Here is a 15,895-nt window from a genome sequence, read left to right on the forward strand (position 1 = left end):
GAGTTGCCGCAACAGGGGAGCGCCCCTCTCGCTTTTTGACCTTGCCCTAGCCTAAGGTTTTACAGTACGGACCGTCAGCCGTTTTTGTATGGCGGTTTGTATGCGGTGCAGAAACCTCGCATCAAAACGGTGGACGCGCGGCAGACGAGCCTGCTCGCTGAAGCTGTCGCCGGCGCTGCTGGTCGGTGCCGCCCGCTGTCCTCGACGTCCAGCTGGCGCATGCTCGCCTTGCCTTGCTGATTTCTCCGTCGCCGGGCTCACTCGCCGATGGAGTGACTGCCCAGCAGAGAGCACGCTTGAAGCTCGCTGCTGCCAGCATACACTTGCCAGGTGTATGTGCTTTTTCGGATTCAATCCAGTGCTGAAATCGAATTGCCGCGCGGGGTAGGGGCCGTCCCTGTCCAGCCAATTTTCTGCACATCTTTTCGCATCTTGAGCATTGTTGATTTTTGCCATTCTCGGCATGCTGAGAGAGCACCTTGGCCGGCATATTTTCGCCTCGAAACGGACGCCTGCGCTCGCAGCCTCCTGTCTCCTGTCATCGCCGTCGGGGTCGGCGTTGCAACATTGCACGTCTATAGTCCTGCGGTTCATGCTCGTCACGCAATGATTACTCGCACACTCCTTCCTCACCTTGGCGATGCAGTTTTGTCCCAAAGGCGAGGACTTCTTTCTCGCCGCGGCCGGCGTAATACACCGCTTTCGCCGCTTTCTCGGGTTCACGTGGGGATTTGTCCCAACATCCGGAGGAGTGCGAAAATTAAGACTCGCTGCCGACAGCGCGCGCGGTGCGAGCGATCGCCGCCCGGAAGGTTCTGGCGAGCGTAGGTCGTTACGGCAACGCTGCATTCAGACGAGCCCGGGCTGCGCTGCGCTAGTCTTTCGGTTGTAGAGACCGGTTCCTGTGCGCTTGGCTTGCCAAACTCTCGAGTCGTGCACGTCGGCAGCCCTTCCGCCTGCCGTAATCGGGGCGACCTCGATCCCGACACGGATCTGGGCCCCAGCTGCGCGATGCCACCGCGGCGATGGTGCGCGCTTCAGAACGCTCGCAAGCGAGTCTGCGAGGACACTCGCGTGACTCGACTTTTGCTGGTGGCGGACCAAGTGCCTCCTCGGCTGGTTTTTGCAGCTCGAATATCCACTTTGGCTCGGTTTGAATCGGCAACGGCCGAGATACAGTTCGAGAGTGGCACGCCTGCATCCAGCAGCAACAGAACAGGAGCGAGCACGAAGCGTGGCGAGCACTGCAAGACGCCGTCTCGAGAGATCCTCCAAAGTCGTGTTCGCCGCCGCTCTCGAGTCTCGAGAGGTCTGCCAGCCACCAGAGCCCGGGCTTTGCTCGCCAAACACACACACATACACCGAGCGACGTCTGTTATGCGGGACTCGACTCTGCGCTGACAGCGCGAGCCCCTCTATGCCTTCTTGAACTTTTGCCGTGCGGAGTCCGGTCTCTCTCGCGGCTTCTGCTTCGGCTCGCTTTCAGTGGCGGCACCGCCTGGCGAGCCTGCTGCATGTCAGCTCAGTCAGCTCGGGCCAGACTGTTGTCTGCGGTATTGTACCAATAGCAATTGCCATGCATGAACGCTCGCTTCGCCACCGCCGTATCGAGATCGGGAAGCACGGGGACTTGCACCAAGTGTATATGTACACTGTAGATCACTGCAGTTGAAGGCGGTGAGCAAGCAGCGGCGGTATTCTCCGAGTTGACAACTCCCTGCGTCGTCTCGACCCGTGTCTCTGTTTGAAGAGACCGCGGGCGATGTCGTGACCCTGCTTTGTGCCTGCGCGATTTGTCTCGCTCGCTCGGCGCTGCTTCCAATCTCCACTTTTGGTGGGCACGATTGATGTCCAGCACCGGATGGCGCGGCGATGCAGTGTACATATACACATGTACTTCACCGCGCCCGCCCTTCCTTTCCTCGCCAGCAGCAACGCTGCCGCCGTGCACAACGAGGCGGTGCTATTGCTTGCGGCTCTGTGGCGAGCGAGGACGAGCATTGTTGTGCCCGCGGTATTTTACACTTTTTGAGGGGATGCGGCATCACTGGCTGAGAACGTTCGCAGGCAGCGATTGCCGACGCGGCACTCATCGCGCGAGATCATCATGGCAGCGCCAACAACAACAAGACCATGTTGCCTTGCCCGTCTGACCCGCGGTACAAGAAGTACGCGACATCCACAGCGCTCGAAGTGAAGACCGCGAGCGCTTTGCCCGCCACGCGCGAGAAGGTGATGCCAAGTTGACACAGATCTGGCCGTGACAAAACCTGCTGAGTGGCATGGCAGCGCATGCGCCTCGGCAGGTTTTGCCAAAGGGTGGCGTAGAGACGAGGCGTCGACACAAAAAAAAGATGCTCCGACTCCCTGCAATATATTATATGTACCGCCGCGGTCCTCACTGAAATGCATAATAAACAGCGTATAACACCCTGTATAAAAACATTCGTACCAGATCCCGGGTTGGCCATCTGTTCAGCAGCAAACTGTCCTGTCCATTATCCACCAATCCGCTGCCGCAAACTGCCCTAACCCGACGCTGTTCCTTATTTTTCAAACTCGGTATCCGCTCCACACATCGCTCTCCTGCACTCAAAGAGAGCAAGACCCCCCGCCGCTGGCTGCTGCAGTGAGCCTCCCCTTCGTCCGGGTGCTCCGCCAGCAATTCTCTGCCCCCCCCCCCTCCCTTCCCTGCCCTGCCCTGTAGAAATGACCACCGTGGTGCTCTCTCCTCCGTCGGGGCCCGCCAGCTCGCCCGCCACGGTGCCCAGCAGCAGCAAGAACGTGTTGATGGCCGTTGCGGGCTCCAAGGAGGCGCCGCCGACCGAGGCAGACAGCCCCACGACCACCGCGATCAACCTGGGGCTCGATCAGGTCGGGGACATGGAGCCAGAGGAGGACGACGACGAGAACGACGTACGGAGGGCGAACGGCGTCTCCGTACAGGAGCCGCGGCCCAACAAGAAGCGGCGACGCGTGTTCTTCGAGTGCGCAGATATCGTCGAGTTCGAGCCAACGGTCTACACCACGAGCATCACCTCGGGTGGCGTGCCCGTGGGGCTGTCACTGAACGAGCGCTCGCGATCTCGACGGCGATTGGATTCGTTTGAAATGGAGCGAGAGAATGAGTACGTTCTAGGGAATTGGAAGCGGTGGAGTACTGTATCGTGAGCTGACCTCTGAGTGGTGACATGGCTGTGTTTGGCAGGCGTGTTGGGCGGCAGAACTACATGGAGGAGGGCTATCTGGACCCGCAAGAGCGAGAGATCATCCTGAATAACGCTGGCTGTGAAGAGCCCGTGATCGCCTCGGTGGAGGCCGAGGTGAACGCTATCATCCAGCACAGGCGCGAGTCGAACGAGATCGACTTTGACTTTATGTACGGCGTCGGCGAGACGGAAGACGAAGAGGAGGATGTCGAAGCGGAGGAGGAGGAAGAGGACGCAGCGAACGTATTGTCCTTGGAGCAGGACGCCGCCGGAGAAGAGGTGCAGGAGGAGAGCGACGAGGAACAGGAGAACAGCGCGGAGGAGGACGTTCCGCTGGCTTCGACCAACGGCGAGGTCTCCGTTGAGCACCCAGTGTCATCGGAAACCACGGTACATCCAGACAGCGACGATGCGCCGGAAGCCGCATCGATTTAGAGAGCGCAACACGTCCACAGTCAGCGGTGCGCTTGATGGATAACGTCCGTCTAGCACCTGCTGCTGCTGCGTCCGCTCCGCCTCCTCGTCCTACGTAGTTGGTTGGGTTTTGTCCATTTGTATTCCCTTTTTATTGGCTGTCGCTTTCGACTGGCCGCAGTCACCGTATATCCCACACACATACAGACGCCATTATTGTCTTCCCTGTGTTGATTTGGTATCGAAATCCTTCATGCTGAAGATGTGAAGGCGGGGGTCCAACTTCAGCTTGAAGAGACTTGACGCTTTCCACTGGCTGATTTGTGTATCGCACACTAATGTTACCTTCACGCGACATCGTCGATCTTTCCTCGTTGGTTGACAGCTTGTCACAAGCTCATTGACGTTGGTGTTGCTCCGCCGTCTCTCTGCTGTGCTGCTCTCCGCTCCACGCGTCTACAAGGCCAGTTTTCCAGCTGCCAATAGACCCGCAGATACTCCTACTCGCACTTTACACACAGACGCAATGGCTGCAGCAAGCGAAGCGCCCCGGAAGCTCCGACGTGCCACCTGTAGGTTGCGGCTACTGCTACATTGGATGTCGGTCTCTTTGTGGATAATTCTAATTCAGGGTGTATTGCTTGCGCTTCACGCAGACGTGAAGGTCAAGGACTTGACACCTGGATCGCAGGGCCACAATCTGGTGCTGCAGGTGGTTTCCATCGCCCCAACGGTCGAGAAGAAGCGCTACGACGGCTCCACCTCACGCATTGCCGAGGCTGTGCTGGCGGATGAGACAGGCTGCGTCACTTTCACTGCACGGAACGGTATGCGTTGAGTGTGGTGCTACTCTGTAGTTAGCGATGATTAATGCTTGCATTCGTGTGTGACGTGCAGACCAAATTGATATGCTGAAGGAAGGACTCGTGGTGGTGGTGCGTAACAGCAACGCCGACATCTTCAACGGCTTTATGCGGCTCAATGTAACGCAATGGGGCAAGCTCTCGCTGCATCCGGATGACGTAGCGTCCACGCCGCCACCGCCGCCCAGTACCAATACCGACAGCAACATCTCTGCGGTTGAATATGAGCTCGTAACTGTCGACGACGACGAGTGAGCGTGTTCGCATGCCGAACTCGGCGCGACACTTTGCAGGAAATAGGGTCAGTGTAGTTGCGTGCATCGACGTTAAGCTCGCACACCGAGCTGCTCCATATAGCAAGACACTTTGATCGGCTTCAATTGTTCAACCAGCGCGCACAGGTGTCTATGTGGTACACTTCAAAGTAATATACCCTTTCGACCACATTCTCCCGCATATAGTACGTTGTATTGCATCTTCCTGACCTACAGGGCTGTTCTACGTACTGTACCTCCCATCCCTTTATTCAGCTCCACCAGCCAACGGTTGGTTGGCTCGCGGGCTGCGCTTTTGTACGAAGTTGCTCATTTCCTGAAGAGAGAATTCCTAGTCAGCCATGGGTGTCCGTACCAAGACCGTGAAGGGCTCTGCCGTCAAGATTATCGAGAAGTACTACTCGCGTCTCACCCTTGACTTCGACACGAACAAGCGTGTGTGCGATGAGGTCGCCATCATCCCGTCCAAGCGTATGCGCAACAAGATTGCCGGCTACATCACGCACCTCATGAAGCGCATCCAGCACGGCCAGGTGCGCGGCATCTCGCTCAAGCTGCAGGAGGAGGAGCGCGAGCGCCGCATGGACTTCGTGCCGGAGGTTTCGGCCATCGACACGGAGAACATCGAGATCGACAACGACACCAAGGACCTGCTTGCCCACCTTGACCTCAAGCTGGCCGGTGTGCACGTGCCCCAGGTACGATGAGCTCTGTTAATACTGAGGAGAGACAATGCTGGAGCCGATGATGACCCGTGCGTGTGGTCGGACCGGTGGACCCATTGCAGTCGGCACTTAAACCTGCTCGACGTTAGTGCAAAGAGGGTTTCTGTAGCAGAAACCCTTGTCTACTATCACACGCAAGCTGTAGTGCAAGTTTGCAGCACTGCATTGCAACGGTCGATCTGTCATCGGCTCCCTCAGCGTCGCTCCGTACTGGACGATCCTGAGGTGGAGCGCGTTTCTAACGTAACTTGTATTTGACTTCTTGCAGGCTAAGGCCCGTGAGCAGCACCACCACCACCGCAACTAAGCGTCTTTCCTCTGAAAGCGTCGGTTGCTGTGTGCAGGTTGCAGGAGGACTGTGTCATCTTTTGTGGAAGACTTTGAGTCTCAGACTAGAGATGAACACTGTTTTGCTATCTCGATAATCCCATGGAGCAATTCTTTCTTTACTTCTCTTCGTTGCTCACGTGCTTGGGTGGTTAGAATTCAGTGGACTGCTTCATGATCATGAAGAACTCGTCCATGTCGATTTCGCCGTCTTGGTTCTGGTCGAACTCGTCGATCATAGCCTGCAAAGGGCAGTAGCAATGAGCAATGCTGCGCTTACGCTATGAAACCGGTAGCACACACCTGCAGCTCGTCGTCGCCTAGGTTTTCGCCCAGTTCCTTCGCAACTCGGCGCATTTTCTGCTCAACCAAAAGACTCAATTGAGCTTCACAACTCTCCAATTATCAACAACAGCAGCAAACGGATCACTTCAACACACCCGCAGTGTGATTGCTCCCGATCCGTCCTCGTCAAAAAGCTCGAACGCCTAGAGCAAGAGGCAAATAAATGCCTGGTCAGTCCGAGTCCAAGTCTGTGTCCGAGGTCGTAGGATCATGCGGCGAGCGACCCACGCGCCCTACCCGCGCGATCTCCTCATCTGGATCTCGCGCCAGCACCTTCCGTCGCACTGCCACAGCAACGCAATCAACAGGTGAGTGTCCCGTCCTTCTACTTCCTGTTCTTCCTCTCAATAGCATCGTACTGATCTCCATGTAGTCGTTAAAGTCCACGCGGCCGCTCCGCTGCACGTCGACGTCCTCCACGAGGTCCATGACCTCCCGCTTGGTCACCTGAAAGCCCAGCGCGCGCATCAGCACCTTGAGCTCGTGGTAGTCGATGGAGCCCACTTTGTCCGTGTCGAAGAGCTCAAAAGCCTCCTTCAGCTCCTTCTTCTGCTCCTCCGGCAACTCCTGCTTGGCCCGCCGGCCAGTCCGAGACGTGCGCGCGCTGGCCGGCGATTTAGACGTACGACTGAGCGGATACAGCGGCACGGCGCCGTCTCCGCGCTCCTGGTGACTGCGCTGCACGCGTGTGGAGCTCATGCTGCCTTGTGCCTCTTCGCAATACTGAGGCGAGCCCGACCGTTTTGGACCTTCAAGAGAACATGATTGGATGAAAAGAGCGTGCCAACTGACACAGGATTCGTAGATATTGCCCAGCCATTATCTTTCAAGTACAGCATCAAGCCTCCAATGGAGGCGGCGGCCTTCTCTACGGGCGTGTCGATCCAATATCCGCACGGCCGCTCAGCCGCCATTTTCTTGTCTTCGCAGCGCACAGGACCAGTGGACTACCCGTTTCCGTTTCCGGCGAGCTCCAAGACGTTCTCTGAGAGTCAGTACAGGGCCGACACCGAAGCGTACAGCGTCTGCCAGGAGCTCGCGTACCATTTCGCGTGCGAGAAGACACGCAAGGAGGTGCAGGAGCTGTTACGCAAAAACAACGACACGAGCTACAGTCAAGTGTTGCGCTTCCTGGAGAAATACTGTGCGAGAAACATGTCGGAGGTGGGCGTGGCGACGGCCCCGTCACCCTCAAGCCGACGACAGCGAGACCCCAACGCCCCCGTCATGTTCCCAGAGTTCCATGCCTTTCCAACTGCTGCAGTAATCGCTGGCACAGATGCAACGTCCAGTGATTTGTGGGTGGAGCCGCTCACGCTCACGCTGCGACGCACGTTCCCGTTGTGCTTCTTGGCGCCTCGTGATGTTCCTACAGCGCGCAAGTTTGTGGAATGGTTGGCTGCTAGGACTGCGAAAATGCGAGCATCGATGAAGAGAGAGGAACGGTGGCTTGAGACACAGGTGTACGACTTTGACCTGCTGCCGCTGGATCGGGTGACGGAAGGTTGTGTCGGTGGACGAGTGACTAGGCAGCAGCTGGCGAAAGATAAAGCAGATCGAGGCACTGCCAGACTGATGGATGAACAGGATGATGCACACAGTGATGCTAGTTGTTATTCAGAGTCGAGTTCGAGTTCCGAGGACGCTTTTGAGGATGAAGCTGGAAATGGGAGGAGGGGGAAACGAAAGCGGAGGCTTCCGTCCGTGGCGTATGGGCGATGGACAATGACAAAGCTGCTGACAACTATTCAAAACGATGTTGAGCAGCTGACATCGCCCACCCGTGGAGACGTAAGTCGTGAGTGCGTTACCGCTCTTGAGGAGCTGGTACACAACCGACTTCAAGACGCATTAGCCAAGGTGAAGAAGGTCCAAGAAAAGGAAGTAGGTGTGGTCACGCAAAGCATCGAATGCTTTGATGAAGCGGTAGCGTGGCTGCAGCGAAAGCTTACTATGTGCCATGACACAGCAGCTACGCTGCTCAACGTGGCTCCAATATCTGCGTCAAATAAGCCCACCACAATGCACGTTGGAGCTACGGAGCTGGCGTTAGCACTGATGCTTCAGCGCGTATTGGACCAATATGGCTCATTCTTGGAGAGCTGCATGTTTGATCTGCCTGTGGTCACTGATCGAAGAAAATCTGTGGCACAGGTGCTCTACCTACACGAGGAGTACTACACGCTCAAGCCTGCTGGCTTAAAAGAGTCAAATCGAGTTCAAGCGCCCATGCAGACAGCCACATCGCCTCGGCCATTCCTACTGCTCTGCATCGAACAGCTTGAAGCATTCTCACAGCAGGTGCTGGGCGATTTCCTCGAGATTTGGACGCATTTCGTACGGCAACAACAGGAAAAGCAGCAGTCGCACAAGACAAACTGCAATCTAGGATTCATCGTCGGTGTAGCCTCGGCGACGTCACCCGCCCTACGCCGTCTTGATGTGGCAGTGACCAACCGCCTAGAGTTGCAGTTTTTCTCGTTGGTTGACTCACGCAAATGCTTCGACGATGTGCTGGAGTCCCTTGTCGTCAAAGCGAAGCTGCCGTTTGCACTTAGCGGTGAAGTGCTGCGAACAATTGCCATGCGCCACCAGCGTTTACCGAGCGTGCCGCGTCTTCTGCTTGCGCTACGCTTCTTGCTCTTTACACACTTTCGACGTTGTCCCTGGAGTTTCCTGGCGCTTGCGGTAGACGGATTGTCTTCCTCTGGTGTATCCCCGATCCTGGCAGTCGCGAAGGTTGCGCGTTTACCACCTCAACACCGTGTTTCCGTTTGGGTCAAGCACCAGCGGCGACGACTAGCTCGTGAGGCGCAAGGAAGGAATACTGCGTCCGGTGCCGCTCTAGCTTCATGGCTCACTCCTTGTAGTGCCCTGGAACTGGCTGACTTAGCTTCACGCGTGATGCCAACTGAGGCGTCGCCTGGCTCAGTTGGCGGTGAAGACAACTGGATGACGGTATTGGAGACAGGTTTGCTCGATGAGCGTCGACGACAAGCTCGCTGGCGGATGGGCTGGGAATGCTTCCGCTCGGCGTGTTCGTGGATGGACGTACCCATTGGTGGTGTAAAGGAAACTGACAAGGACCAACAGGAAGAACCGGCAGTGATGAACTTGGCTCTTGCACTGGAGGGCCGGCTGGCTGAAGCACCATGCTTTATGGAGGTGCTTCGGCGACTACAGAATAGCACCCGATGGGCTGTGCTGTCGATACTGATAGAGAACTGGCGGTCTTCGTTCCGCGCGTTTGGGATATTTGAAGCTGATGGAGACGGTCTGGATTCGACGCTGGGCGAGCTGTCCGTGCTGTGTGCTTATGCAAGAACCCAGAAAACTCCTGCAAAAATGTTGGTGGCGCTGCGAGAAGAGCTCGTGGCTGTGTTTACCGGTCGTCTCATCACTGCGCTGCTGGATCCATCAGCAAGACGAACGGTATCTCCTGCAAATACACTGGTCGCGAATTGTTCTGTGCTGACGGACGCCAACGTGCTGGACGAGCGTCTGCGTTTTGAGTACCATGACAATCTCCGCAACGTTCTGCAAGACGCTGGGATTGGCGAAGATATCGACTCCAACAAGGACGCAAAAGCCGAAGCTTCGTGGGTGCACGACGTGGGGCTGGCCTTCCTGTTTTACCAGGAGAATGCGAGCGCGAGTCTGAGTCTTCACGAGTGGTATGAAAGCTTCTCGTCGGAGCTGAAGGAGGAGACCAAGTCTGCACCAAAAAGCAAGAACAAAAAGAGGAAGGCGGCAGACGTGAGTGATGACGCAGCGATCAAGGCTCGATTCGTACGTGCGGTGTGCACGCTGCGTCACTGGGGCTTCATCAAGAGCGACGCCCCTCGCGACCTGGAGCAGGACATCATCGAGAAGCTCGTCTTCATCTAACCACGCATCACGCAAAGTTAGCAGAGCAAATGAGTGTGGTCAATAAAGAGGCAGGTGAACAACAAGAGCTGGGTTATCGATGGATGGTGCTGGGTGCGATTTAAAGTAGGGAAGGAAGACTATAATACTGTCACAAGAGCGGCCGTAGCTCTTCGGTCTCCATGCTCTCACGCGTGTCAAAGTGTGTTCAGCGCTCAGTCGTCGCCTCTCTCAATGGCTGCAGCAAGATAGTTCAAAGTCAGTTACAATACTACACAGTATTACAAGCAGCGAGGCTCGTACCGCCCGTGTTGTAGTGCAGCAGCTTTTCGATCAGGTCCACGTGCGTGAGCATCATGCGGCGGCAGCAGTAGCGCTTGAGCGACAGTTCGTCCAGCGCGTCACGCTCGGTATAGTCGGCGCGCAGCAGGCCTAGATACGTCTCCCACTTGTTGGCCAGCACCTTGCCGCACGTGAAGCAGCGCACAGGGACGATCATTGCGACGAGGGGCTCCGAAGGCGAATTACCGAGTGCCCACTGCCAGTGGCTGCCCTGGCGCCGATTCATTTTTTTTAGCCAATCAGAAAGGGAGCAATTTTTCAACAAATCGAAGACGGTGTTCCCGTTTAAGTGCGAATTGCGGATGCGCTTGGTGGTCTTCGGAAAGAAAAAGAAGCGGCGGATCTGGAAAGCGGAAGGAGCTGGTAGGCCCCAGGGTATGTGAGTATGGCGGTGGTGGAAGAGCAGCAGCAGCGACCACAGGCGGCGTCTCCGAGCGGGGAGAACGCTGCGCACGTGGCCAACCAGGTCTCGAGCAAATCGCCGCAGAAACCGCTCAGCAACGGCGTCGAGAAGGCGCAATCTGAATCGAAGGCAGCGACAAACAAACAAAACACAGCGAAGGAGGCGGCTACGGAGGTCAGAGAACATGTTGAAGAAGGAGTGGGGAAACAGCTGCGTGGTGAGAGGTCTTTATCCTCTGGTGAAGCAGATCCGGAGTCAGGAAGCGGCGAGCAAGCTATCGAACTCAAGAATGCGGATCCATTGGCGGGGGAGGACGCGCCAGTGTTTATGAGTGTTGACGCAGCTGAAAAGGAGCGAGAGGAGTGTGCGGCGGCGTCCAGTGAGACAGCAGAGCAAGTTGAAGAAGTGGAGGAGGTGGAGGAGAGTGCAGAAGCGCTGCAATCTACGGAGCTAGCGGTGGAGGCTAAAGCTCATGAAGAAGTGGCAAAGCAATGTGATGAAGATGTCTCTATGGAAGGGGATACTGGTGCGGATACTGCGGCCGGTAGGGGCGAGGTAGTGGGTGGGGCGAAGGTTCCATCGGCGGATGTGCCGACTGAAAAGGGTGGTGATGGATCGGTGGAGACGCCAGTTGCTAGGGAGGCCGTCTGTAGCAAGAATGAGAGCGAAGTCTCGACGGACGCTACGCCTGTGGTGAGCAGAGTTGAAGCGAAAAGTATCAGCTTGGCGTCACAGGGTAGTGAGGGTGAGGCAAGTGCAGCTGGAAATATCGACGAGGATGTCGATATGAATTTGTCAAATGCATCTCACAGTGGTGGGGTGGCAGGAGAGCGAAATCCGAAGGAAAATCATGAGACTGACACTCGGGTGGCAGAAGAAGTGGGGCTGATTGTCAGCACTCTCGTGGATAACGTGGTGGGGGTTATGAACGAGATGATGTCAATCGATGCAGAGTCTGTAACGATGCTTAGCAGCCCAATGATGCCGCATCTTAGCGCCGATGAGGCCATGGAACTGCTCGAAGCGCACCAAGGCGATGATCACGAATTCAAGCTAGACGATGGCGCAGACGCTGATATGGAGGCTGAACCGACGGGAAATCCAGAATACCAGTGGTTTGATGGGGATGACGATGATGATGAGATGGTCTCACTAGTGCCGCCGTCCGCTCTGGATGACGCTGCCGAGACTACCGACGATGTTTTTGGCTTCGGGGATGTTGTGGATCTCACGGGTGCCACGCCTAACATTGGAGAGAAAGCCGACATTGAGAGTGACGGAAGCGATGATACCCAGGTGATACCGAGCAGTAGCAGCAATTCAAGCTCCAGCTCAGCATCGTATGGATCAGCGTCAGATTCGTCTTCGTCCAGCAGCAGTGCGAGTTCGGCTTCAGAAGACGAGAGCGTGGGCCGTGCATCGAGGAAGCGGCACGCGTCAGCGAGCAGTGGGCGGCGCAAACTTATGAAATATAAGAAGCAGAAGCGTGTGCGATCGTCGGAACGCGAGAGCTCAACCCAGAGGCGTTATAAACGGAAGCGCAAAATTCCACCGCCGGTTATTCCGCGGGAGTTTGAAGTATTTGACACCGAAGCAGCCGATCCGATCCTTAGAGGTTCCTACTCTGTGCGCAACAACCGACGGGCGTGTTTCGTAGGCAACTGGGGCTTCAGCGAGGAGGCCTTTCATAATATTGAGAGCGTCAGCCCGTTCGAATACACTTCGCGTGCACGTGTGCTTCAATCGCGCCGAAAGGACGATAAGCGCCCTGTTTCCGGCAAGTACGGGGGCTTTTTCAAGCTGCGTCAGTTCAACGGAACTCTGGTCAAGATCCGTGAAGATCAAGTCGACTTGCAGTTCCTGCCCATGCCGCCTTCAGACGAAGAGGACGGAGACGAGGATATGGAGGGCTACGAAAGTGACGAGGACGACGGCGATGAATCTGCAGCAACCCGCTACACGGTGCTGGGTAAGGGCAAAAACCGCTTCGGTCGGTTCCTGATCCGAGGGTATTTGAACCCGGAAAGCGGTCGGCTTACGGTGAAGCGCCGGTATCTGGAATAAGTTGAGTGAAGGGGTAGCATGCAGTCTGTAGGTGATATGACTCGAGAGCACAATGTTGGTGGGTCGGTGAAATGAGAAAGAGATATTGAAGCAGAATCCAGTGATTGACGTGTGAGTGAGGAGGAAGCAGCAGAAGAATGCTGGCACGCTGTGCCGTTTGCGCATAGTGCATCGTAGAAATGCGAGCAGACTGCGTGTACTCCGTAGGATGAAATGGCAGCTCGATGGCGAATAATGGTGCGGTTGCCGCAGGGATGCCAGGTGCTGAAGCAGACGTGTGCGAGTGGCCAGCATTCAACATTCTGTTGCTGCAGTCAAGTTGGCGAGCACGCTGAATCCGAGCAAGGGCCAACATGCACTGTTTTACAGTATTAAATCGCGGCCAACAGCAGGCTGCAGCCCACCGCAGGTGACGGTAAAATCACGTGTGGCTAGAGACCATGAGTTATGCTCATTTGTGAAAGATTGCATTGGCTTTGCCAAGGTTTTACCAGGCGATGGTTTGCTACGTACGCGCAAAAGCGCCAGCATGAGAGCTCCATGCTGTAGAGGTAGGGCGAGTTGTTGAGGTACATGCTCCCAGGCTTGCTCGATTGTCGACAAGAGCGGACGTTTGAGAAAAGGTTCGCATATCATCGAGCCCACGAGCGGCAACACAGGCATCGCTCTCGCCGGGGCAGTGGTCATCCGCGCGATGTCCGAGTCCATGTTGCTGGAGCGCTCTGAAGGTTTTCGGTGCGAACCTGGCGCTGACGCCGGCCGAGAGAGCTGCACGGCATAGGCTCGGGCTTCGCGCCGGGGGATTCTCGGGCGAGAGCTCATCGACGACGTCGTCATGCTCACAACGGAGAGCGCATGTGCGACGACCAAGCGGCTAAGGGGCATTCTGGTGGGACCGTCGTTGGACGCAGCCGTCTACGTGGGTCTGCAGATGACCAAGTCATCGCAACGGTGGTGCCGAGCTCTTGACGAGGAGTGCGCGCTTGCGGACAACCTGCCGAGCCGCACTGATTGCCAGACGTGTAATACCGCATTAACATGCCAACCCAATGCACGTGATCCTTAGAGACTTTGACCGCATCTTCCCTTTGCTTGTCAAGCAGGATGGGCAAACCATCGCGACTAGCGATGGACCGCGCGCGCAGCCAATCGCGTGGCAGATACGGTCTTACTTCAACCAAGGGTACGTGGCACGGCGCGGATTGGCTGCCCTCGCCCAATATGGGCGCCGCATTCCCCCTCGTGGCACTGCTCGCATAGCTGGGGCGTCAGTGACGTCGCCACCCACCTCCCAACGGTCCGCACCGAGCTCATTCCTCAATTTGCGGTGCCCCCAACACTCCAACCCTCCCCGCCCCACCTCCGTCAAGATGGCCCCCAAGATCGCCAAGGACATGACAGCGCTCATCGGCAACACGCCGCTGGTGTACCTGAACCGCGTGACCGAGGGATGCCACGCCAAGATCGCCGTCAAGTGCGAGTTCATGGAGCCGTGCGCGTCTGTCAAGGACCGCATCGGTCTGAGCATGATCCTGGACGCCGAGAAGAACGGCCGTCTGCAGAAGAACTCGCACATCATCGAGCCCACCAGTGGTAACACGGGCATTGGCCTGGCCTTCGCGTCGGCTGTGCGTGGTTACAAGCTGACGCTCGTGATGCCTGACACCATGTCCATGGAGCGCCGTATCCTACTCAAGTCCTTCGGCTGCGACGTGGTGCTCACCCCCGGCGCCAAGGGCATGACTGGCGCCGTGGCCAAGGCCAACGAGCTTGTAGCAAAGGAGCCCGGCAAGGCCCTGACCCTCGGCCAGTTCGACAACCCTGCCAACCCGCAGATCCACTTCGAGACGACGGGTCCGGAGATCTGGCGCGACACTGACGGAGAGGTCGACATCTTCATCGCCGGAGTGGGCACGGGCGGCACTCTCACGGGCACCGGCCGCTACCTCAAGCCCAAGAAGGACACACTCAAGATCATCGCTGTCGAGCCCGAGGAGAGCCCCGTGCTGTCCGGTGGCAAGTCGGGGCCGCACAAAATTCAGGGCATTGGCGCAGGTTTTGTGCCCAAGGTTCTCGAGACCGACCTGATCGACGAGGTCGTGACTGCCAACAGCGCCGAAGCCTTCGCCATGTCCAAGCGCCTTGCTCTGGAGGAGGGCATCCTGGTCGGCCCCTCATCGGGTGCCGCTGTGGCCGCCAGCATCAAGGTGGCTCAGCGCCCTGAGAACGCTGGTAAGCTGATCGTGGCCATCCTGCCAAGCTTCGGTGAGCGCTACCTGTCCTCGGCCCTGTTTGAGAAGGAGCGCGAGTACGCTGCCAACCTGCAGACGAGTGAGATCGCGGCTTAAGCCTAGGAATGAAGACCCCGAGTGTGCAGGCGATGAGTCGGTGGCGCCCAAGAACCCACTGAACGCAGCCCCACCATGCTTTTTGTTATTGTAGTTAGTGACGATCTGTCGTAAGGAGTAGAGCGCAGTGTCGATAGCTTTCCTGTCAACAGTGGAGATAAATACACGTGAGCTTCCATCGCGACACGAACGCGTTAGTGTTGGTATCTCTTGTCATGCCGAAGGCGCAAGAAGATTCCGCTCGCCGATTTATTTGGTTGGACTGAAGCGTTGCGTGCGTGCAGGACGCCGGGAAGATTTCCGCGAGGATTGGCAATGTCGGCGGTACATGTACACGAGCGCGTGGCGTCAATATCCTGGTAAAGTCACCATGTTGGCTGTGATGCAATACATGTACATGTAGTGGAGCTGCTGCCCTCGAATCAAGCCAAGCGGCCTTTAACAGAGTGGCAGTGCTGCCTCGTGCGGCACGACTCGTGCCGCAAAGTTGAAGTTTCTCGAATATCGTCATCTGATTGGTTGCGAAGCGACGCGATTTGATCGCCTAAAGTCTGGTGCCACATACGTCGCTCATGGCGGAGAACACCTCGTCCTCTGCGGACGCTTGCCTGCTAGTGGGCCCGGTTAATAAAGCCGTCTCAGTGGCACGCTAGCTAAGGCGTGTCCTTACAGCCAGATAGCAAGTCCCTGGAACGACCATGTCTCCTCACTAG

General features: G+C 56.8%; 8 protein-coding genes across 8 annotated transcripts; 6 read left to right on the forward strand and 2 right to left on the reverse strand.

Annotated features, from left to right (window-relative positions):
- Positions 1-2,709: 2,709 nt before the first annotated feature.
- KRP23_771 (uncharacterized protein) lies at positions 2,710-3,644 on the forward strand (the record flags this gene model as incomplete). Its single annotated transcript, XM_067892830.1, has 2 exons — positions 2,710-3,128; positions 3,209-3,644. The coding sequence occupies 2 exons, from the start codon at positions 2,710-2,712 to the stop codon at positions 3,642-3,644; spliced, it is 855 nt and encodes a 284-aa protein (XP_067751335.1).
- Positions 3,645-4,149: 505 nt separating this feature from the next.
- KRP23_772 (uncharacterized protein) lies at positions 4,150-4,741 on the forward strand (the record flags this gene model as incomplete). The annotated part of the gene is made up of 3 exons (XM_067892842.1): positions 4,150-4,195; positions 4,280-4,450; positions 4,521-4,741. The coding sequence occupies 3 exons, from the start codon at positions 4,150-4,152 to the stop codon at positions 4,739-4,741; spliced, it is 438 nt and encodes a 145-aa protein (XP_067751336.1).
- Positions 4,742-5,102: 361 nt separating this feature from the next.
- Positions 5,103-5,793, forward strand: KRP23_773 (40S ribosomal protein S17; the record flags this gene model as incomplete). Its single annotated transcript, XM_067892853.1, has 2 exons — positions 5,103-5,459; positions 5,755-5,793. 2 exons carry the CDS (start codon positions 5,103-5,105, stop codon positions 5,791-5,793), a joined length of 396 nt encoding a protein of 131 aa, XP_067751337.1.
- Positions 5,794-5,965: 172 nt separating this feature from the next.
- On the reverse strand, positions 5,966-6,857 carry KRP23_774 (Centrin-3; the record flags this gene model as incomplete). The annotated part of the gene is made up of 5 exons (XM_067892864.1): positions 5,966-6,055; positions 6,117-6,173; positions 6,254-6,301; positions 6,396-6,442; positions 6,518-6,857. 5 exons carry the CDS (start codon positions 6,855-6,857, stop codon positions 5,966-5,968), a joined length of 582 nt encoding a protein of 193 aa, XP_067751338.1.
- Positions 6,858-7,007: 150 nt separating this feature from the next.
- KRP23_775 (uncharacterized protein) lies at positions 7,008-10,046 on the forward strand (the record flags this gene model as incomplete). The annotated part of the gene is made up of 1 exon (XM_067892875.1): positions 7,008-10,046. One exon carries the CDS (start codon positions 7,008-7,010, stop codon positions 10,044-10,046), a length of 3,039 nt encoding a protein of 1,012 aa, XP_067751339.1.
- A 194-nt stretch (positions 10,047-10,240) lies between these two features.
- KRP23_776 (DNA-directed RNA polymerase subunit 10-like protein) lies at positions 10,241-10,524 on the reverse strand (the record flags this gene model as incomplete). The annotated part of the gene is made up of 2 exons (XM_067892886.1): positions 10,241-10,263; positions 10,329-10,524. The coding sequence occupies 2 exons, from the start codon at positions 10,522-10,524 to the stop codon at positions 10,241-10,243; spliced, it is 219 nt and encodes a 72-aa protein (XP_067751340.1).
- A 228-nt stretch (positions 10,525-10,752) lies between these two features.
- KRP23_777 (uncharacterized protein) lies at positions 10,753-12,834 on the forward strand (the record flags this gene model as incomplete). The annotated part of the gene is made up of 1 exon (XM_067892897.1): positions 10,753-12,834. One exon carries the CDS (start codon positions 10,753-10,755, stop codon positions 12,832-12,834), a length of 2,082 nt encoding a protein of 693 aa, XP_067751341.1.
- Positions 12,835-14,204: 1,370 nt separating this feature from the next.
- On the forward strand, positions 14,205-15,182 carry KRP23_778 (Cysteine synthase; the record flags this gene model as incomplete). Its single annotated transcript, XM_067892908.1, has 1 exon — positions 14,205-15,182. The coding sequence occupies one exon, from the start codon at positions 14,205-14,207 to the stop codon at positions 15,180-15,182; it is 978 nt and encodes a 325-aa protein (XP_067751342.1).
- Between the last annotated feature and the right edge of the window lie 713 nt (positions 15,183-15,895).

This window comes from Phytophthora ramorum, assembly GCF_020800215.1.
Source record: "Phytophthora ramorum isolate Pr-102 chromosome Unknown Phyram_PR-102_s0001, whole genome shotgun sequence".
NCBI lineage: Eukaryota > Oomycota > Peronosporomycetes > Peronosporales > Peronosporaceae > Phytophthora > Phytophthora ramorum.